This window comes from Manis javanica, chromosome 15 (genome assembly GCF_040802235.1).
Source record: "Manis javanica isolate MJ-LG chromosome 15, MJ_LKY, whole genome shotgun sequence".
Classification (NCBI taxonomy): Eukaryota; Metazoa; Chordata; class Mammalia; order Pholidota; family Manidae; genus Manis; species Manis javanica.
The window spans coordinates 20,414,860-20,438,562 of NC_133170.1; the positions used below are offsets into that span (position 1 = coordinate 20,414,860).

Sequence of the window (23,703 nt, forward strand, 5' to 3'; positions counted from 1 at the left end):
TTCATTTAATCCCCACAAAAACCCTGGAAAAGGTATTATTATAGTCCCCATTTTATCAACAAGAAAATGAAAATACAGAGAAATAAGTTGCCTAAGATCACAAGCTAGCAAGAACAGCCAGGATTCAAACTCAGGCAGTTTGATTATAGGGTCCACAGTCCCAGCCAGTAAGTAATACATTATCTCCCTTGTTCCACAGAGATACAGCCAAACCAGTTATCTCTTCCTTGAAAAGACAAAGTCTGTGGCCTCAGAGGCACCAATGAGCTCCATCCAACACAACAGACTCAAATGCAAGGTAAGACTGAATGAGAATAAGCACAGGCTGCCAACTTTACAAGCAGCAGGCTGTCAGCCTGGCAGGTTGACAAGCTGCTGTAGTGCCACAGGCCTGAAGAGGGAGACTTTTTTGACAGGCTGGGTCCAATCAAGAGATAGAAGCCAGACAGTCATTCAAAGAAAAAAGTTTAATATAAAAAAGATTAAACTGGTAGGGAGAGTATATATATACAGCTGTGAAGAGAACTCTAAAAGGTACCCTAGGATTGAGAGACAAGATCCAAGGAAGGGCAAATTTGGTATTTAAGGGCTCAGATCCACTTTCACACGTCAGGCAACAAAGGTGAGAAGTGGAGCTCAGGAGCAACAAACGGGCACAACCAACACAGAGGAGTAAATGCCAAATCAGCACTCTGAGGCCCTGTGGCAAACTGGCAGCCCCTGCTAGCCAGGATGGAGACATCCACAAAGGAGGAGTGTTGGCAGGGCAGGGATCTAAGTTAACAGACTTGATGAAATTCTAGCTTCCAACTGCGTGGCTCACGGCCTTGGCCCCAGCCTCTGCTCACCTGTCAGCCAGTACCTAGCTGTAAAACAACCTCCCGTTTAAATATGATTAACCATCAGAAGAAGCCATCATTAGTACTCATTCTGGGAGACTATTAATATTCAAGAAAGAAGTTAAAACGAAACTGAGCAAATAAAATCAGCTAAAGAATGAATGCTGGATGAATTATACCATGAAATGAAAGGAATAATGAGCAGATACTTCGCTGTGGAATCCAAGAAATTCAAGAAAATAATCTTCTCTGAAATAAGGGCTCATAGAAAAAGTAAGTACCTCTAAGAAGAAATGATAACTTAGTAGAGAACATGAAAAGGAAATAAGCAGGGCTCCAGGAAACAATGGAAGAGAATAATGATAACAATTTTAGAAAAAACATCCTTATTGAGATCAGGAAAAAGAATAGACAGCTGAAAAGAGTAAGAGACATAAAGGATAGACTGATGAAAATCAAGCAAAATGAAATGGAAATAGCAATGGCTGGCAGATCTGAGCACTAACCATGTACTCCTCCAAGCCCTTTTACTCTCTTAGCTCAGTTAAGTCTTCCTAACAACTCTTTGAGGTAGACACATTATAATGTCCATTTTAAAGATGAAGAAACAGAGGTCTGGAAGTTTAAGTAATTGGCCCATAGTTAAACAGCAAACAAGTGGTTGTGCAAGGATTCAGACCCAGGCAGTCTGGCTTTGAAGTCTGTGTTATCTGTGCCTCCCATGAAAAAGATAAAGGCTTTTAAAGGGACTAAAAAGAAAGAGACAGACATAGAGAACAAAAGTGATCCAATGTGTGCATAACTGAAGAAGAGAACTGGAAAGAATATGGAACCAAAAACCATACTTAAAATATATACAAATAGTTCCTGCAATAAAGGAAGACCTATGTCTGCAGAGTAAAGGGTACACTGAGTTCCAAGAAAAACTGACACAGAATAATCCATATTAAAGCACATCCCAGTAGAGGCAATGCACTTCCAAGACAAAGAGAGAATCATATGAGCAGCCAGGCCAAGGGGAAAAGAATCCAGTCACTAATGATGGGAACAAACATCAGGCTAACTTCTGCAAAGGAATATACATTACCAAAAGATAACACAGCAATATCAGAGAAAGAACATGGGGTGCAAAGTCCTAGAACTCTGAGCCAGACACGACATTTTTAAAGTTAAAGGCAAGCATACAAGAACTCAGAAGCTATTATACTCTTGAGTCTTTCTTGAAAAGATTCCCCTTATTATCAAGTCCCCACCGCATATCCCATTTTAGTCACTGTCCATCAGCATAGTAAGATGCTACAGAATCACTACTTGTCTTCTCTGTGCTATACTGCCTTCCCTGTCCCCCTCCCTACATTATGTGTGCTAATCGTAATGCCCCTTTTTCCTCTTATCCCTCCCTTCCCACCCATCCTCCCCAGTCACTTTCCCTTTGATAACTGTTAGTCCATTTTTGGGTTCTGTGAGTCTGCTGGTTTTGTTTTTTCTTTGTTCTTATACTCCACAGATGAGTGAAGTAATTTGATAGTTGTCTTTCTCTGCCTGGCTTATTTCACTGAACATAATACCCTCTAGCTCCATCCATGTTTTTGCAAATGAAATGATAGGATTTATTTTCTTCTTATGGCTGAATAATATTCCATGTGTATATGTGCCACTTCTTCTTTATCCATTCATCTACTGATGGACACTTAGGTTGCTTCCATTTCTTGGCTATTGTAAATAGTGCTGTGATAAACATAGGGGAACATATGTCTTTTTCAAACTGTTGCCCAGACTCTAAAATAAATATTTACTTTACACTAGTAAAAGATAACTTTTCAGATAATGCATGGACAAACTTCAGCTTAATTATTACAGGCTGCAAATTTGATTAGAGAATTCCTAAGTAAATATTTTTTCCATCTATTCACAGAAAGACAACAAGGAAGAGTAAAGCATGAAGTACACAAACTTGTCTGAATGTAAATTCAGGCTGCAGACCAGAAATCAAATATATGCTTTGAAGTTTGTGGCACTTCACTGTCTTCTCTGCTAATTTCAGCCACCATCCACATTTTAAATCAATGGGAGGTTTTCACAGAATAAGGGAGAGGACATTGACTTCCTAACACATCAATATAGATGAGATTTCCACAACTATCATTTGTCCTCTTAGGAAGACTGAGGGTGCTGGTTAAAAAGCACTCCCAAAATGATGTAGAAGAAAAACTAAGTAGGAAAGAGATACAACTGTACCTTTCACAAATGTTTTCAGGAAAATATTCTATAATATATACTATTCTGTGATATATACTGTAGTTTGCATAGACTATGTTGTACCCTCTGCAGCAGCTAGAGGTAAAAAATTCTTATCAGGGATTTAGTTTATCCAGGGGCATATAATCATTCTAAGTTGTACATAATAAAACAAACCATACTATAAACATTATGCTCTGATATCCCCTCTAGTGTTTGACCTTCAAACTTTAGAAAGAACTACAAAAATATTTACTTAAGAGATAAGTCATCCCACAAGCCGTTTTATGAATATCAGATTGTCCTGTTACTAATTAACCTCATTCTGCATATGAGCCGAACATCTTTCCCTCTTGTGTTAGTGGAAGGGTATGAGACTGTGAAATACATTCTCTTTCTTCACAAGGTTGATGACATCTGTCATGAGTTCACTACTGCATCAGGAACTTCCCTCAGGTTTCACATATGTCAAGGATCATGGGTGCTCATGATGATAACAGAAACAGTAACACTAACTGAATACTGTGTCAAAGGTTAACAAGCCTCCATCTCTTTTACTACACCAAATAACCCTACCAAGTAAAGATATAGTAGAGTGTGTGGCATATAGTGAGTGTTCCATAGTAATAATATTATTACACATGAATGAAGAAACTAAAAAACTGAAGAAACTAAAGTTCAAAGAGGTTAAGTAATTAAGCTGGTAAAGACTGGATTTGAACCCAAACCTGTCTCATGCTCTTAGTCCATTCTGTTCTGCTTTCTTATACAAAAGACTAGTGACAATGTCATTGTAGCCATCATTTTGCAGCATATACAAATATCAAACCATTACATTGCACACCTCAAACTAGTATGTCAACTATACCTCAATTTAAAAAGCGAGCTATAAGAAAGCAACTGCTACCTAATATAAAAGTTAAAAACTGGATTTGAGGTGAAGGAAAGGACAAGAGGGAGACAAGCAAAAATATGAGCAAAAAACAAAACAAAATAAAACCTACATCACATAAAAGAACATTTGGCTATTGTACCTGGGCCTCAAATGCTGTGCAAGCATGAGCCCAAGAACAGGATTGTGCTTCCCCCACCCTGTCGGCTGATCCCATTACTGAAGCTGAATGCTCCAGGGAATAAAAATGCTACAGCCTCAGGATGCAAGAATGGAAAAGAATTCAAGAGTTTGGAAAGCACGATTTTCTTGCATTCCCATGCTCAGAGAATAACAATCACCTGTGCTGGAAAAAAAAAGAATCTAAAATTTAAAAAGAGATAAAGTTAAGCATGTCTGACATCTCATTCCCCCCTTGGGAGGATATCATCCTCTACTCAAGGATACACGAGGCCACTCTATGCAAAGTTAATTCATCCTTCAAGTAATGGGGCATGTCCTCCATTTCACTCCCATGTTACATACACATTCCAAAATAGATATTACCAATGTTCCTTCCAAAGCTCTAACAAGCCCATGTGGAAAAAAAAAATGTCTTGAGGTCATGAAGTCGGGACAGAATGCAAATTCGTATCAAATTCATATGCAACTCAGTGTCATCCATAGCACAATGTAGCAGACTGGAAGCTCCTTGAGTACAAGGACCCTGTGATCCCCCTGCAGCCTCATGCTGGGTATCACCAGACACCCAACAAGCCCTTTCTAATCATGCCAGTAAAGCAACTCCTTTTCCCACTAACTAACCCACAAGCAAATGTTTATAGCTTAATATTTTAAGTTTACTTAGGTAGAACCATAACATTTTTAAAGCCTTAACATTTAAAATGTATTTGGCCAGAATAAATGCTTTTATTAAATTAGCAAGTTTCTAACAGCGCAGCCCCCATTCTGGAGACTAAATCAAAGAGGAAAAACAAAACCAAACACAAAAAACGTGGAGCTGACGCCCCGAAGTACTGAATCAACTCTGGAAGTTGTACCCACCACCCGGGGCCTCCTTAAAGAATATCCCATACATTACCTGCAACTGGCAGGTGCCAAAACATTTCCTCTCGTAAGTACTTAGGCTCGACAGCCAAAGGCTAACCAAGGAGAATTAAAAACCCAGGATCTGGAGTCAGAAGATCCCCGGCGTTCAAGTCCAAGCTTTTGCAATACTGCCCGTGCGACCCTGGACAAGTCGATGAGCCAGATAATTCGTTTTCCTCTTCTGCAAACCAGGAGGAAATACCTGTCCCCTCCACCCACCCACCTCACAGCTGCGTCAATGCTGTCATTAAATGGCGAGGCTGCTCCAGAGGGTCACTCGCCCCTGCCCCCGCCCAGGTCCAGCCCAAGACGGGAGTTGGGGACCCCACGGTACATCGTCCGCAGGGCCCCGGAGGATGCTCCCCTCAACAGACCTCCCCTCGGGGCAGCGGCGGCACGCGCCGACCTTTGCCGCCGCTGAAGGGCCGCCCGCTCGCGGCCACCGCCCCACGCGCCGCAGCGGTCCCTCCCTTCCACGCCCCCCGACCCGCCGAGCGCCCCCCTCGCCCCCTGCTGGCGCCTGGACCCAGCCGGCGGGGCAGCACCGGCTCGCGGCCGCGCGCCTGCAGCTCCGCGCGGGTTGCAGCCAGGCCCCGTCAGGCTTCGCCCCCACAGCCTCGCCTCCCAGTCTCCCCAGGCCCGGCGAGGGCGGGGTGGTCGCGAGGCTGCTACTCCTCACCCGGGAGCTTGAGCGCCCTGGACAGCACGGTCGCCATGGCGGAGGCCCCAGTGCGCGTGCGCGCGCCCGCGTCCTGCCGGGAAGTGTAGTTGGTAGCGGGCGGCGCGTGGGACCCGGACCTGGAAAGGTGGCAGCGGGAGGGGCGTGGGGTGGCTGCAGCGGCGCCCACGTGCACGCTCCTGCGCTCCTCTCCCGCCAGCGCTGTGAACCACCACTGGCTCTCACTTTTCTCCTGGGCGAGGTGGGGAGGTAATAGCCTCCCCGGAGCCTTGCAAGGAGCGTGGAATGGGAAAACAGCTATTAATGAATGCGCGGGTTGTGCAATGCGCGTGGGTTTGCAAGTCGGACGGGATTTGAATCGTGCCTGCATCCCTTACTAGCTGGGCCATCTTGGGCAACTCACTCGGTGTGACTAAGCTTCAGCTTCATTTTTTAAATGGAGACAATAATAACTACTTCAGGAGCTTACTGTGAGAAATGTTATATAATCCGTTTAAGACACCCAGATCACAGTAGGCACCGTTAGTGAGAGTATTCATGTTTCTTAGGGAAAGTCGAGGTTTCCTGGAGCTCTAATCCTCATCTCCTGTTACCAGGTCTTTCCAGGTATCTGCCTGGCACGCTTCCCTGCAGCTGCTAGCTAGAAGGGTCTAGTAAGCAGGAACCCACTGCTTCTTCCCCACAGGTGCCGAGACATCAGCATTTCAGTGCAGGGATGCTGAAGATGTTATCTTAGAACTGGAACCTATCTGAGAGGCCATCTAGTCCACCCTCCTTGTTTTATTGAGAAAACTGACATCTAGAACGGTAACGTGACTTCCTTGAGACAGATCAACTGAAGCTCTAAGCTACCTGCCACTTGGACAGCGCCTCATTCATCCAGGTGGTTCATGCTGTGGGTGATATCCAAAAGACTCTTTAACAACCATCCCCACCACCCTTTTCTCCACAAAAGAAAATGTCACTGACTCTGACAAAGCACAGACTCTGGACCCAGACCCTATGAGTTCAAATCCTGATTCCATCACTTCCCTAGCTACTAGATCTAGGACTGGTTGCTTAATCTCTCTGCCTCAATTTCCTCATATGTAAAAGGGGAATGATATAATTCCTATTCCACAGAGTTGTCCTGAGAATTAAATGGACGCATACAAAGCACTTAGAAATAGTACCTGCATCTAGTAAGTGTTTTGTTAGTGTTAGCTCTTGATTTTATTAATAACTTACTAATACTTGACAGTTTATTAACTTGATAACAAATTGTAACAAATTTAATAATTTCATGGGTTAGTAATTTCTTTATTCTTTCAGCATCCTACAATGCCTGAAATTTCTACTGTTTGCCACATCTCTGCAGGTATGTTGCAAAAGATATTTGACAGATATCTAGGTAGGTCATCTAGGAGGAGGAGCACCTCAAGTCACAATAAGCCACGAGTGGCTTGCCTGGTAGCAGATAAGCTCAACAAAAACACGTTCTTGGTACATGAAGGCTGAGAAAAATAACCTGGAATGTAGAAAATGTCAGGTTTTGCTTGTGTTTCTAGGAGAGGGTGCTATTGGACTAGAACAGTCAGGTTGCACAGGAGAAGAGTAAAGGAGGAAATAGGCCCACTTTTCTTAGTGAGAGGGGATATTCTAGGAAAGTCCCTTTATATGTTATGGAAGTAAAATAAAATGGTGTGGTTTAAAGTCAGATGAAAACTTCAAACAGCAGAGTCACCCATAGCCACCTGTGTGTGTACTCACAGTTACGTATGCACACATGTACAGCCCATAGACGTGGTCTCTCCAGCCTCAGCTTTCCGGGCCTAATCTTTATGGCATTCGCGCTCTCCCTGTACCCACCCCAGCTTTGCCCACATGATTATCGGGAAGAAGCAGATGCTAAGGAATCCCTCCCTCTCAGCTCCCTAAGCTTTATTCTTTGCCTTCCTTGCATCCTCCAGAAATCTCTCCTATCCCCCATATATTTTTTTCCATTTTAACACAGGAGCCACAGCTTACATACAGCAGTGTTTCTCAAATCTAATGTACTTTTCTTCCAATTAGAGGGAAAAATTTGAGGTGGCCACAAAATGAATCAGGACCCTTGCCTTGTAAACAGAAAACCTGTGAGTCCATCTCTGGTTACCTGACCAAATGTGAGAGCCTTCACCCAGATACCCACTGAGGCCACTGTGGAAAATACAAATGCCCAGGGCTTCCTGACTTCCCAACTTAGCTTGCCACCCCGAGAAGTGACACAGGGGGCCTGGGGAGGTATGCCTGTGGATGGCCCAAACTGCCTGACTACCCAGCCTGCTGTGAAGAGAAGAAATACTGTTTCCAAAAAGCACAGCTGAAGCCCCATGAGCCTCCTTTTCTTCCTGCATTGGTCTGCAGTGGGAGTACTCTTCCCCAGTCTTCCAAGTTTCCAATACCTTGTAGAAGGAATCCATGTTTGCTGGTTCTGTTACCTTTGAGATATCCCAAGTATTGCTCAAAATCACTAAGCGTCCTACATGGACTCATGATCAAATCTGGTTGTCTAATACTGAACATTCCCCGGACACTATGACCACTTCTGTTAGTCCTGACCCTTCCACTAGCCTTCACTGTTTCTTCCTGGAACCAGGAGTGCCGTGTCCACCAGCAGCTGCCACCCCTCCCACTTGGTACCGTTAAGACTGCCATGCCTTACGGCCATTTCCTCCTCCCTTCAAAAACTGCTGCTGCTTCCTGTATTCTCCACCAGTCAATGCCACTTGATAGTTAAGTGCTGTTAAATGTCAAAGCTGCTCGGTGCAGTGGCAGTTCGGGAAGACTGCTTCTTGTCTTCTTTTTATGTTATGTTACACCTTTTTAGAAAAATCCCTTCACCAGGCTGCCTATTCTTCAAGGTCAAATGTAGTTTTTCATTAAACAGAGCTTTCGTTTTTACTTAGTGAGTCAGCTGGGGCAGGTCTATTACTATAACAGACAACCTTACAGTTACATTGTTTCTTAAGAATAAGAGTTTGATTTCTGCTCAAGTCACAGTCAAGGTGAGGGTGGAGAGCGGCAGCACTGGGGTTCTGTTCCTCCCAGTCAATGGAGGGCTCAGGTACCTCCCATCTGGCGCTTCATCGTCCTTAGGGCCTTGGAGTTCTCGGCTGGTTATCTTCAGCCCCAGATCATGCAAGAAGTTTAAAGGGCCAGGCCTGGAGGTGGTAGATGTGACTTCTGCCCATACTGATTTGGCCAGAACTTGGACAGAATCTGTGTGCCAGAAAGAAAAAGAAAGTTTGGCGAGCTTCTAGCTAGTTTCTGCTACACTAGTAACCCCGTATCTTTATAGGATACAGATCCTAGTTTTTGATGTTGCTGGCGGGGGTGCAGTTCAGATACTGATCTACTTAGAATTGTTCTCCTCTAGAGACTCAAGCTTTGTTCCTGAGCTGAGCTTGTCCTGATTTAAAACTTTCCACTGTGTGTAAGGTAAAGCTCTCCCAGGAGGCTCCTCAGTCTCTCCACAGATAGATTCCTGGAGGCCCTTCCTACACCTGGCAGCTGACCTACAAGTCGGCTACTGGCAGACCCCTCTCAGGTTCAAAGTAGTACCCTCTGCTACCCTGGTGCCAAAGACAGAGTCAGGAAGCAATAATAACTATAAGATCAGAAAAGGGAAAAAGAATACTGAAGGCAATAGCAAAGAGAGCAGGGAGACTGAGAACAGCAAAGAAAAGCACAGAGAACTGAGTCTATGACCAGGAGTTGCACAGCTTATCATGTAGACTAAATAGGTTTGTATTCCCAGGGTGTCCTTAATAAAACACAGGGCTCATCCAGCTTAGGTTCATACAGACTTCAAGCCTATAGAACTAGACTATGAAATGCTTTCTGGGCCCTAAGATTTGAACAACGGCTTTCTCTTAACAAGTCTCTAGCTGGCACATATGTTTAAGGATGACAGTGTAATTAAGGACAGACCCACCCAGGACAATTTAGCTCTCCTTCTCTAGGTTCTCATCATAGCTCATTCATACGTCTACCAAAGTCCTTGTAGTAATGGGGACGGTAATAGCTGCCATTTACTGGGCACTTACCACCTACAGGAGAAGACATTGACTGTTTGGACCCTTGTCAGCCTTGCTCCAAAATAAGGCCCTTCACCCTCTTTCAGGAAAAAAATCCAGTGAACCAATCATATTGTGACTTGTAGTTTTCCAGGAGCGTCAAAGGGGTGGAGACAGGGAGTCACTGCATTTCACCAAAAAAAATCCATTAGACACATCTCTTCTCCCAGGTCTCTGCTTCTCACTCATTCCTGGGTCTTCCTCCACCAGGACCCACTTGGATCTGCTCTGCCTCTAAGCCCTCTCCTCTGTCCTTTCCTGCCTCCTGCTGCCATGAGCCTCAACATGAGGCTGGAATCTCCCTCCATCCTACAGTGGGTGGAATTCCTTCATGACCATGGCCACTTCATACAATGGAATTCTCACACAAAGTTCTCCAAGTTGTCCCTCCAAAATCATCTTCCTCAATGCTGGAGTCCTATTTGCACCAGTCCTTAATGCACCAGTCCTATTTTGTGGACATTACTACCCTCATCTTCCAGGCAGGATGTATAAGCTAGGTAGATGATGCCACTTGCCCAGGGTTGCCCGGTTCCTGTGTGCCTGAAGGAGGGTTTGAATTCAGGTTTGTCTGCTTTGTAATCACAACAAGGATATCAAATCCATGGCACGTGGGCTACAGTTTGTCCTTTCTTCACAATGGCACACATCAGTCACCACACTCTTTCACAGGGAGCCTACACACAGCTTTAGAATTCTTAGCTATCTAGGGATAGCTACCTATCAACTTGATTTAGCCTAAAAATGGAAAACTATCTGTAACCCCTGCCTCACTTTTAACCACTCTAGAAACCCCCTTAAGACCACTCTAGAAACCTCCTTAAGACCATACCTGATTCATGACAGGTATTCAGTGTTAAAGGTAGCTAATATTTGGCCAACCTTTGTTCTAATTGGTTGGGAGTCCTAGCTGTCTGGTCAGGCCTGTCCTGATTGGTCAGGACTTATGAAGTATTGGTTTGTTAATATTTAGACTAGACTGCTGGTTGAGTCTTTTCAGTTCCACACTTCTAGCTCACTGGTTAAGTCCTAACTAATACTCTACAAATCAATAAGTTAGGGTACTGTTGGTTATATAAGTGACATCTATAGCACTTCAGTTTCGTGCCCTTCTTAGAGTATTTATCACAGGCAGTTCTGTGTTGTAATGATCTGAATATACATCTACCACATTAAAACTGCCACACTAAATGTTGAGTTCTTAAAGGACAGAAGTGAAATTTTGTATCTTTTTTAGCCCTATACAATACACAGCACATTCTTTTTGGGTAAACGTGCATTCATGAATAAATGACTATCACATTATGGGGAAGAATGAAATCAATTTTTTAAAAAGCCTTTAAAAGGGAAGGGATATTTTTATGATCAGTACAACTGTTTTTTCTTAAGTTCACTTCCTTGATCCATGTAATCCAAATGTTCTCAAGCTCTTTCACTGCTCCTCGTCATAACTGTGCTATGGGCCAAGCACCAGGTTGCATGGCCAGGGAACACAGTTCCTCCACAGGTTCATCCCTTAGTGCTGTTTACACACTCCTCATGGCTGTTACTTCACCACATGCCTCTGGATAGGAGGACTCAGCTTTTCTGATAATCACCTCTAGTCATCTCATCTCTAAATCTCCATGAAGCATTATAATCGCGAATGAGAAGCATTGACCCTTGATACCAAGGGCCCTGCTCCTGGAGTCCACTGGCTGTATCCTGCTTGGCCAATTCTCTCAGCAGAGCTGGATCTAAAATAGTGAAGAAAACCAGCAGGATCCTTGCTTTCAAAGGCCTTGCAATCAAATGGAGAAGATGGACATTAAGCAAGTAATGAAGTATCATTGCAAAGGGTGCTAAGAAGTATGAAAGAAAAGAGAATTACAGTGAAACCATGGATTAGGTTGGGGGCAAGGAAACGGCTCTCTGAGAAACTGAGATCTGGAGAAGGAATAGAAGCTGGCTGTGTAAAGGCTGAAGAACAGCACGTGTGAAGGTTGAGTCAGCAGAGAACTCAGTTCTCTGAAGGAAACCAGGTTGCCTAGACACTAGTTGCAAAGAGCTGGTGGTGAGTGAGAGGTGACAGGAGCCAGGTCATGTGGATTCCTTGAAGGCCTTGACATTGAAGGATTTTAATCACAATGTGATATGATCTGGTTGGCTGCAATGCAGAGAATAAACTGGAGGAAAGCAAGAATGGAGACAAAGCAGTTCCCAGAAAGAGGTCATAGTGGTTAAGTTACTAATTCTTCGACTCTCAAGCACAATGTGTGCACAAATTCTGCCTTTTTGCCTGCTTTTCTGTTCTGCCAAGACAGAAAATATGTGTGTTGTTTATTTCCCTCTTACTATGCAAACTATTAAACCTCTCAGAACTCATATCCCTTTTCCTGTGAGCTTGACGCAGATGAAACAGTCACCTGTAGCCAGCCTGACGCATACCTACCCTGCCAAGCGGCCAGGCTTCCTGCAGCCTCGGTCAGCTCTCATCCATCAGAGGACTGGACCAAACCACACACAGACTCCGAGAGGCTCCCTGGCTCTCTCCCACCCCGACTGATGCCATGAGATCTGGGTAACCATTGCCCTTGTCAACAGCCCAGCACTGTATATAAATAAACCCGTCCCTCCGTATTGACCTGTCGTGTGGGGAAGGTAAACAGCCACCACACAAAATATACTATATAAAATAGGTCCTCCGTAACACAATTATATTAAATACTATCCATTATTTTCATTCCTGTACAATTAACACATTCAGCTTTCCTTATTTGCAGCGCATTGACATCATGCTATGCATTATATTCAGCCTAAAAATTATTTCTTATTTATTTGACCTAAAAATTATTTCTTCCTTATTTTTCATTAAAGTTTGCCTCTAAGATAATCTACTAAAACCAAGTCACCATTTACTTCTGGCCAGCTTTCTGGGTTTGGCAGCAAGCTTCATCTGTCAACCTGGGGTTTAATATGACATAGTACTTGATGTGGTGTTTAATTCATCTCTAGGATGTTATTTCAGGTTTTGAGAGAAGCAATGATACTGGCAGAGCTGAAAGGCTGTGTAGCCACAAACCAGGCAGAGGTTGCAAGGCAACTAAATCTACTCTTCCTTTGCCATCACAAATATTTTCATTCACTCTCCTTTCTTTTCTTTTGTTTTCCTTCCAAGAGCTTGTCCTTAAAGAGCTAAAGGCTCTTGGAAATTTACCCAAAAGCTAGGTATACAAAGCTTCTTTTTGCTTACCGAATTCATAAAATCCCATTTATTTCTTTTTCTTCTTTCTTATCATAAATACTATCATTTCATGTCTTAGTCTTCAAGACCTGGGAATTTTGTTCTTTCATCTAAGTAGTATTACTTTCTATTCCTTTACCCTAGTCTTAAGGACCAAAGATGAGTTGCTTAGGGATGAGATTTTGCATAAAGATATTTCCTCCTTCCTAACACAGATGGTCTCATTTTGTTTCTTTTCCTGAGTTCATCTTAAAACTCTGAGTTTTGTTCTTCACCTGGAAGATTTTGCATGAAGCCAATCTTTCCTTCACTTCCTTGGACTTAAAAGCCAGTGCTGGTTTTATTTGAGGAGATGTTCTGTAATAGGTCTTTATATTTTTCCCCATCACTTTTTAGGGGAACACTTATTTCCCAATCCTCAGATTTCCATATGGAGGGGTTTCTGCTAGAGCATGCATCATGGAAGAAGTGAGTTTTCTGATTGATGAGCTTAGAAGAAGGAAGCAGGGCGTGGTTATCATAGCATTCATTCATTCATTTGTTAAAATCATTCTCACCAAGTATTTGAGTGACCTCCACTTTCCAGGCCCTATTCTAGATGCTGGGGATATAAGATCAAACAAAACAGACAAAAATCCTTGCCCTCATGGTGTGTTCGTGGGAGCAAGGGAGCCAGGCAGGGGAGAAGGGAGATAAATAAATAAAACACATGCTGTGTCAGATGGTGATAAATGTTATGGAGAAAAATAGAATAGGGAAGGGGAAATGAAGTACTGAAATTGCAGATGGTGAAGGGGGAAGAGTGTCCCATTTTAAATAGGATGGTTAGAGAAGGCCTAAATAAGGAGGTGATATTTGAACAAAGAGTTTTGGAATTATGACATTTGGACAAAGAACATGAATAGCAATTAAGAAGCTTCTGAGGCAGAAACCTGGCCTGTTCAAGGACCAGAAAGAATGTGGCTGGTTCTGGGGAAAGATCAGTAAGTGATGAAGTCAGGTATGTCCAGAGCAGAAACAGGTTATACAGACTTTGTAGACATAAGTACAGATTTTGGCTTTTAATCTGTGTTACATAGGAAGTCTTTTGAAAGTTTGGGGGCACAGGAGTGTTGATTTGAATAAAATTTTAAAAGGATCCCTTTGGATCACTTTGTTGTTCTGGGAACAGACAGCGGGGTGTGGGGCAGTGGGTAGGGGTGGTGAATAGCTTTTAGCTACTGCACTAATCCGGGCAAGAAGTGATGGTGGCTTAGACGAACATGGTGGCAGTGGAGGTGGGCAGAAGTGGTCAGATTCTTCATTTTGAGGGTAGAACCCAGAGGATTTGCTGATGAATTGAATGTGAGATGTGACAGGGGAATCCAGGAGACTTGGAGGATTTTGGCCTGAGCAACTGGAAAACCAGAGAAGGGAAACAGAGCAGAGCAGGTTGGGAGGCTAGGGTTTGCTTTGGGATGTGCTACATTGGACACCCATTTGGATATGCAAATGGAAATGGTGACAGCAGGCGCGGATATCAGAATCTGGAGTTCAAGAGAAGTCCTAGGTGGAGATGTAAATTTGGGAGTCATTCAAATATGGCCCATATTTAACTACAATCACTAAAAGAGTGAATGTGATAGAGGAGAGGAGGGGGTGGGGAGAGTGAGCCCCACATGTCAGCACTCACTGTTCATGGAGAAGGGGAAGAACCAGCAGAGGAAACCAGTAGGTGCAGCAGTGAGATAGATTAAAGACGGACCAGGGGAATTCCGTGTCCTGGAAGCCAAGAGGAACCAGGGTGGGGCGTGGGCGTGTAATCACTTGCTTTAACTATTGTGCAGAGATCCAGAAAGACAAGATTAGGAGTGATCTGCCTCCCTTCAGAACATGCTTTTAGGTCTACTCCCTGCTGTGCTCAAGGTGCTTGTCAAGGTCCAGCTCTGCCAGACTGGCTAAGTCTCTCTAAGTCAAAGAATTTGAAAGCCATGTTGGCCACAGATCTAAGCCATGTCATTCAGTCCAGCTTTCTTTAAATAGTGACGCTGAATGTTTTATCTCCATCTGCCCCTCTCCTCAGTCCCTTCAGTGACAGCCAGGCAGGGAAGACAGGTATTAATTTATTGGCCCCCTGAAGCCTCAGCAATCATAAATATTCTTTTTTGTTTATCTCTTCTTGATAGGAGCAAAGTTCTGTTCTCTTATGATATATCTTCTCAAGGATATTATTTCCTCTTCTTCTTGCCCTGGTTTAGGATGATTTTCCCCCATGCTGCTATCTTCTTCTCTAGTCTGGCTTTGAACACCTCTCTTAGGAATTGCAGATGCCCCCACCTAGAGCCAGAGACCAGCCATGGAGAGATTCTTTCTTCTAACGGGAGGCAGATGAGATTCACAGACCATTCCTATGATTGTTCTTCAAAAAGGTCCTGCAAGATTCATACACCTCTTCCCAGAAGTCAGGCTGTCATCCGACACATGAGAGGAGAAGGTTATTTTTCTGCAACTTCACCATGTAAAGGCCCTCTTTATGGAGAAACCATACTTAGTAGGTTCTCATGTTTCTAAGAAGACAGGAATGAACTTGCCCCTTCATGATTCAAATGAAGTAGAGGGTAGGAGGGGATATCTCCCTGAGCCCACAGTCTCTGCTCTGAGCAAAGTAATGTGTGGAGCGAAAAACAGTCCTATTCCTTGGAAAAGTCACCAGGTTATGTCTGCAGATACTCCATTGCCCTCTCTTGTCCCTGTCCTGATGGACAAAGACACAGAGAGACACTGAGGACCACTGGGAGCTTTAAGAGGACATCCTCAAGCAGAGGACAGGAGCCCCGAAAGTCACAAAGGTGAAGGAGAATCCTCTGATGGCCTCTGGCCTTGCTGTCTGCAATTCCTCTCTCAAGATCAAAAGCATCAACGTATAGCCTAGCTGACATAGGGCATTGCCACAATTTTAGAAGACCCTAAAAATAAAACCAAGGGAGATTTCATAGAGCAATGATATTGCACAGGGCTACTCTTCCATGAAATTAGACATTTTTATTCGTTGTTCTCTCTTTAACCTTGGAATTAAAGACCCAGATTGTTATTGTTTTTTTTGTTTGCCTTTTGTTGTTTGTCAATAGCTTTAAAGACTTTAAGTAGGAATCTTAGATTTGCATGAGGCTGCTCACCTCTGAAGCATACCCACACCCCCTCCTTGAGTGTGTACTTTCGCCTTATTGAACTACTCTATGCTTGTACCTGCTTGGGGGGAAAAAAAGGAGAGCAATTTACATGAAACTATTTTATTGCCATCCAAATACATTCTACTACCACTCTCCAACCCCCCGTAAGATTCTATTCTTTTATTCAGGAGACTTTACATGAGCTACTTTCTCATTCTTGTGAAAAACATTTATTTATTTATTTATTTATTTTTATATCTTTGCTTTAAAGTCATGAACCTCTGTTGTCTTATCCCAGAGATTTTATTTACATAAAACTTTCTCCTTTAGTAATAGAGTCTTTAAGACAAGTCACTTTCTGATAGAAGAATTTTCACATAACTTGTTAATGTTATCTTTAATAGTGTACAAATTACTTTTTTTCCTCAGCCTCTAATACTTACAATTGAGCTCTTTTATTGGGAGAATCTGTGTGTACTTTCTCTTTTACCAGCTAGAAATATTAGACACTGAAATTTTTCATTAACCTTGGCTTTATATTATTTATATAATTCTTTCCAAGTGGAGTAACAATTTCATTTTCAAACTATCATCCATTACATCATTATCCAATAATTTAAAAATATTAACCTCATTCGTGATATATCATCTCTTCTAGTTCCTGGTACACAGTAAATTACATGTTCTTAAGTTTTCATTTCAATGAAGAAATGAAGGAGAAATGTTGGCAAAAATTTAGTTTAAAATGGAATTTTAAAAAACATTCTGTAATCATAAGCACACTCAGTGTATTTACCTCAGGTAGGGTTCATCTACCAACTTTAATTTCATGCCTCATAAGTAAATCCAGAATGACAATTTCAGACTGAAGAGCAGTACGGCCTTCACAACGGAGCACAAAAGGCCCCGTCTGAGCCTTAGGCCGCAGGGCATGCTAGGCCTTGAGGTGCGTTCCTTGAATTGCTGTGAGCCCCCTCCAATGCCTGGGACCAAGGGGGTGCAGTGGCGTCTGGGCGGAGCCTGCCCCTGACAGCTCCTGTTTCTCTCCTTAAGGGAGCTTTCTGACCCTGCCCTCAACCCACATGCCCATGAATTCTGTAACACATTTAAAATCAAACTTTATATTGATGATGCCCCACTAGAAACATTTCCCCAGGTCCCCTCCCCACCCGCCTGTAGTCTCCCCACCATACAGAGCCACCTGCCTTCCTTCCTGCTCCCATGGCCGGTGTCAGCCCTGCTGAAGGGGATTTGAGTGCAAACAATTATTTCTTGTAATAACATCGGATCTCAATGCTGGAAAGTATCTGAGAGGTCTGCCAATCTAATTGCCACTGACTAGGAACTGCTTCTGTAATCCCCAGTCATTTCATCTCTGTTTGGACATTATCAGCTCGAGAGGTCTTAGCAGGCAAGAGATATCCATTGTTGGGTAAGGGTGGCTGCTCCCCATGATTCCCTCCCAGCAGTGCTAACTCTCCCTTCTGAAGCTCCGGGGAACAAGGCATAGAGCCCATTCTGTATGGCAGTTCTCAAAATGCCGGAAATATGGAGGCAGGGTTCTGAAGAATTTTGTTTGAAGTTATTTCCCCTTTCTATAAAAATATTTTTCTTTCTTCTCCCTTCCCTTTGCCATAACTACGTGAAGTTTTGACTCCCACTGCAAAAGGTTTAGTTTGACATTAATTTCTCCTTTGGTAATCAAACCTCACATTCCTTAGAGAGATGGTTTTTTATAGAGTTAATTCCTCCTTCCCGTCAAAAATGTTTTCTCTCAGTTCATGGGCTTATTAATGAGTCCAAGTTCATTCTGTTTGCTGCATAATGGGCCAGTAAGTCAAGAGACAAGGTGTTGGGGCAAGGTAAGTGGGTTTATTGGGTAAGCCAGCAGGCAGAGAAGGTGGCAGACTCATGTCCTAAAACACCCTTTTAACTCAGGGTTGATTGCAAGCATCTTTTTTGCTGCAGGGGTGAGGGGAGCTGCAGGGGGACCAGGTTAGGGAATGACTAGAGGATGGTTTTATTTGAGGAGGCATCTGGGCTCAGTGAGGGTCCGAGGAGACTGAGAAACTCTGTGTCCTTGGTTATTTGACTGGCCAACAGGTTGGTCACGATGTTCCTTAAACTCTGACAGACAGTCATTATTCTCATACGTATTTCCCTACCTCCTGAGGGAGGCAAGCTTTGGGTAAATGGCTATATGTACAGAAATCTTAAACTTAAGCAGAATTCCTTCTGATGAAGCTTATCTGCAATTGCCTTTTCTCCTTCTGGCCCAAGGGTTAAGGCAGCAAAGGAGACGTATGGCATGGAGGCAGAGATGCCAAGTTTTTTCTATCTGTTACAGGCTTTAAATCTTTACAGACCTTAGATATGTACTCTAAAAGCTGAAAATGTCCATTTCCACTAGTAGGTACTTGAAGACCAAGAATGGCTTTTTTTAGAGAAGAGTATGTCCCTGGAGCTACTGAGACCCATCACAACCCAGAACTCTCTCCCTGTGTCTCTTCCCAGGTTAACCTTACAGACCTGAGGTTTTGTTCTCATTTCTAAGAATGGAGCACCCGTCTTCTTTACTAGGCCAACTTTAATAAGAGAAAGCACCTTAGAGAAAGGATTTTTGCATGAAGTTTTTCTCCCTTCCCCATATAATCCCTTACAAATTCTTTCTTTAACCTGCATTTTAATCCAGCCTCTCTGTTCTCCTATCTGAGAAACTGTTGAATATATTTTCCTCCACTCCCCAGTCTTAAAGATCAGGGCTAAAAGAGTTTATTTACTTCTGTTACAAATATATTGCATTTTACACCTTAGCCTTATAGATCTGGGGACTTATTTTCTCTTTTAGAAAGGGGCAAAAAATACAAATTAGCAACTTAAAGGAGGACAACTGGGACCAATGACCAGGTGCTACTTACTCAGATTGCATTTATAATGTTTTAGCTTTAAAAGAATAAAAGAAGGTGTGATTCGTTTCAATTTTATCTTTTTGAATATCATTTCAATGAGATAAAATGTAATTTATCAACATATGTACAAAATGAATGTCAACCATTTAAAATAGTAGCATAGATCCAAATGTACTAATATGGGAACATGTCCATCATAAATCCCAGAAATGTATATATAATGATATACCGTGTGTGTACATGTAAAAATGTTCAATATGCATAAAAAGATTCAATGACTAAATGTTTGTGTCCCCTCAAAATTCATGTTGAAACTTAATCTACAATGTAGATACAAAAGTCCATTGAAATACTTTTCTAATAACTGAATTTTATTAACCTCAAATTATGTCATCTAGTTTAATTTTATAATCTACCCCTCTTGTTTATTTCAATGGTGATTATATTTAAAATTGTCATAACTTTCCTATGAAAATTGCCTGTGCTAAACTTTGACATCCTTCCCCTTGCATACTGCTGACTAGGGAAATATCTCTTAAGGGAACAGATACATGTTTATCCATGGCAGAATTTCAGAGGTTTTGTATTATAACATTTTTTCACTAAGAATACTTTTTTTTCCCTAACTGTAGGCAATTTCTTATTTTCTCACCCAGTATGCGGTTTCTAGCTTTGCTGCATCCCTGTTTTTCTCAACTTGACCCTAATCAGTTTCGATCTCTTTGGGATGTTTTCATAGAATATTTGAAAGAGATGATAAACCAGAATTTCCCCATTTATTTTCTCTCAAATATATATATATATATATCCCTTCCCCTTCTTAAGTTTTTAAAATCAAATAGAATCTCTGGTTCCTGCAAAGATGGAAACTTGGCACAGATTGCTGGCTCCCTTCCCCAGAATCAAACAAGGAAAACCTTAGGGGCAATACAAATTCCAGGAATGAATGACATGGACAGTAAGAACTCTCTGGGGAGGTGAGGTAGTGCACTGGGGGGTGAGCAGGGGACTGGCAGGGAGGAAGAGGTTACTGAAAACACGTTCACATTTCCTCTCGCCTCTTCCCTACCCTGCTTTGAGACAATGATTGCCTTCCTGTTTACTAAAGAAATTAGTGAAATAGGGGCCCTAACCGTAAAATCAGGCAACCAAAATCTCAGCTAGAGTTAGGAGTTAGTGAAAATGGGAGAACTAGACTGGCCTGGAGCCTGTACCCTTCCATTACCTCACCGTATTCCCTGGCTATTAACATCCAAATTATCTGTCCTGCCTGGACCTCGCCCTAGAACTCCATTCTCATACAAACAAAACTGTCTACCCATAACTCTCCCAGAATGTCTAACAGACATCCCAAACAAAATGCGTCCCCAACCAAACTCCTGGCATTCCCCCCAAACCTGTTCCTTTTACAGTCTTTCCCATTGCAGTACAGGATCATTTTACCCTTTTAGAAATTGATTCCAAATCTATTGGTGCTGTCTGCAATTTCTGTCTGGATCAATTCACACAATAGAGAACTAGGCAGTTGTAGAAAGGAATAAGATTTCTATGTACCACGATGGAGTGAATTGCATGATGTATGGTTAAGTGATAAAAGCAAGGTGCAGGATAAAACGTACAGTATTCTACCTTTACCTAAAAGGGAAGAAATATGAAAAAAGCATATATTTTCAAAAATGGAAGAATTAATTAAATTGTCATGGAAAATGATTCTTTTTAGGAGGAAGGAAGAAGCAGGGTACATGGCTAGAAATGAAACTTCTCTCAGTGTGCTTTTACAGCTTTTAACTTAGAAACCATGTAAATGGTTTACATAATTATACAACAAAATTAAATCAAGGTAGAAAAATATCAGTCCCTGAAAAACTGAAACAAAATATCAAGCAGGTCAAGATAAAAGCTTAACCAGATAGAGAATTATTCAGTAACTTCAAAATACAGCATTTCGACTGTACCTTCTCAGTGGAATACATGCTAGAAGAAAAATAGAATTGCAAATAAATCTTAAATTGTATTTTGCAGTTACATTGCTAACAACAATAGTAAGAAACTATTATATGTGCATATATAATAAGATAAGGCAAATAAGCTGTTAATGATGTTTGAAACTGTTATACATGTCTACATAGAATAAGCTAAAGCAAATTAAGTAATAATGTTAATGAGTAAGAATAATGGGATACAAATATAAAATCAAAGTTAGATAAAGAAAGACTGTAATATTTTATTTGATTTGGAAATATTAGTTATTGTTACTTATGAGAATATCTAATTCATGAGATTCTTTTTCATAGAATACCTATTTCTAGCTCTGTCCTGGGACATAGCCTAGAAGCAATGACCAGCCCTATGAGGACCCCTAGTGCCCACAGTGTAATCTCTAAATACCATTTCTCCTGAAATGGAGTGGGGAAAATGGATGAGTCCCTCTCTGGAGCAGGAATAACCCCAGAATACCTAGTTATACTAGAAAACAAAGAGGCTATTAAAGTTCACTGGGGGCATGTCTCAAAGCCACAGGAATCAGTGTGAAGGAGCTCCCAAGGGTCAAAATTGAGACAATTTGAAGGGGCTCCCAATAGCCAATGAAGGAAAGGTGTCAATAAAAACAATGACTGCAGTAGAGTGAAACATATAAAATATGTTAAAATCCACAAGTTCATAATAGTACTTTTTTAAAACCCTCATTGACCACCTTTAGAGGATACAGAAGAACCAAATAGTTTTTTTAAAACCTGGAAATGTGAGAGTTAATACTCCATGAGGCCATCCTTGTACAAGAACTGAAGTCAATGATAAATATCCCTTACATTTCAAGCAAACAGTTCCTATGCTTACTCTACATGACTTCTCAGAGCGCCCCAGCAGGATGAATCTCTAGTTCCCTGCAGGGATAACTCAGTGAGGTGCTCTTAGGTTATCTTCTCCTCCCTTGCTTCTTCATTCTTCTGTCTTCTCTTCTTGGAGGATCATTTTCTAAAGTCACAACTACCATGCAAATCTGTCTCAGACTCTGCATTTTTGAAGAACCTAGGCTAAAACAGCTGGTAGTAGAAGTAGCTCTGGAAAGCAGCCCCTCAGAATGAGATTCAGGAACTGAGTCACTTACAGGTCAGACATTGATTGGTACGGACTCCATACTGGGAATAAATAAGAAAGAGGTCATTATAAAGACTATGGAGCAGGCTGGCTTTTGTTCATGGCCTCAGAAACCTTGAAGAAGAAAATAAAAGTGAAAAAAGAAAAAAAGTGGGCTCAGGTTAACCAGAATTCAAGACACCCAGCAAAAGTGAGAAAGCCCCCATGGCAGTGTTTGAAGAGGTTCTGACTGTTTGTAGCCATGCAAGTCAGAATCTGATGAAAATCAAGTCTGGGGTTTCACTGCTGGGCTAACAGAGCTCAAAGAATGCTGAACCACAGACTAAAAGGCCACATGTCAAAGTCAAGGACCTGATATGATGAAAGTGAGAATCAGAAACCTAAGATGGGGATATCTGGGTGCATGAACCTAACAACCTTGAATCTCAATACCATTTAAATCCTCCAGCTTGGCCAAAAGCACCTCCTTCCCCCTTGTTAAAGGAGAGCAGCCTCCATACAGCTGGAGACTCCCGAAAGACCTCGCCTGAGACAGTTACTTCACAAAATGGGCTTGTCCTCCTCAATCTGGCTCCATCTTCCCTGCCTTCAAGCCAATGACTAGAAATAAGTCACAGCAAAGCCCAGGTGGGGAATTTCCTCCTCTGGAAGCATTTTGTATACACACCCACTGAATCTGAATACCTGGCCAACACATATCAGCAGGAACCAGGGCATGCATGGGAGTGCAGTTTAATGATGTCAGACAGCGAGGGCAGAGTATAAGGCAGGACAGGGAAGCAACTGTTGACGTGGGGGCACTGTTTCATTACCTGGGGCTTACTACCCTGACAAGGACACCTGACGTCAGTCCTCGGTGCTGTTGGGATGACCCCTTGAAGCTTGGGCACAGTGTTGGTCTATCATGAGATAAAAATACCGGAACTGCCTTGGCAGAGTATGGAGGAAGGTTCCAGAAAGTATAAATGTTAGAATGATTGTTACGTGAGTCAGAGAAACTGCCACTAGGTTCCCCAAGAAGGCCCAGCAGGCACTCCCATCATGAGACCAGTAAAAGATAACACTGGTTATGGGGTGTCAGCATCTTCGAGAAGTTCAGTAGTAACTGTCCACTGTACATCACAGTTGATTAGAGGAGATTCTGTCGTTAAAGCTTTGGGCTCTCTATTATCAATGGGGGTGACAGGATTACAGAAGAGCAGAGGCCGGATGGTGGCACCTAATCTTAAAAGTCAAGGTGAATATAATTATTGCAATACAGTCCATGGCTGGAGTGGCAGGCAGGTCTCTTGACCTACTAGGATCTGTGACAATGGCTAATAGACCATGATATTACTAGGAGCAATGTAGACGGGCAACAGATCAGAATATTATTGTTTTATATAACCACACAAATATTGAAAGCTAGAGAGCAAAAGGCTGATAGGAGTCACCACAGTGGGCACTTGCAACCTCATTTTCCAGGTCTGGGGCAGTTCTGAGACCCAGA

General features: G+C 42.4%; 1 protein-coding gene and 1 long non-coding RNA gene across 4 annotated transcripts in view; both read right to left on the minus strand.

Moving 5' to 3' along the window:
* FAM234B (family with sequence similarity 234 member B) overlaps positions 1 to 5,943 on the minus strand; it is a 35,594-nt gene extending 29,651 nt beyond the window's left edge. For 2 of the 3 annotated variants that reach the window (XM_017649603.3, XM_017649594.3), the window contains exon 1: positions 5,738 to 5,943. In XM_017649603.3, coding sequence (XP_017505092.3) covers positions 5,738 to 5,774 — 37 coding nt within the window. In that variant the 5' untranslated portion in view covers positions 5,775 to 5,943. Of the gene's footprint in view, positions 1 to 5,050; positions 5,504 to 5,737 lie in introns of those variants that run through there. The other variant, XM_017649610.3, reaches the window with a different exon arrangement.
* A 736-nt stretch (positions 5,944 to 6,679) lies between these two features.
* Positions 6,680 to 23,703, minus strand: part of LOC108390516 (uncharacterized) — a 38,466-nt gene continuing 21,442 nt past the window's right edge. The window contains exon 4 of the long non-coding RNA XR_001851527.3: positions 6,680 to 8,977. This is a non-coding gene — a long non-coding RNA (uncharacterized lncRNA). The remainder of the gene's footprint in view (positions 8,978 to 23,703) is intronic.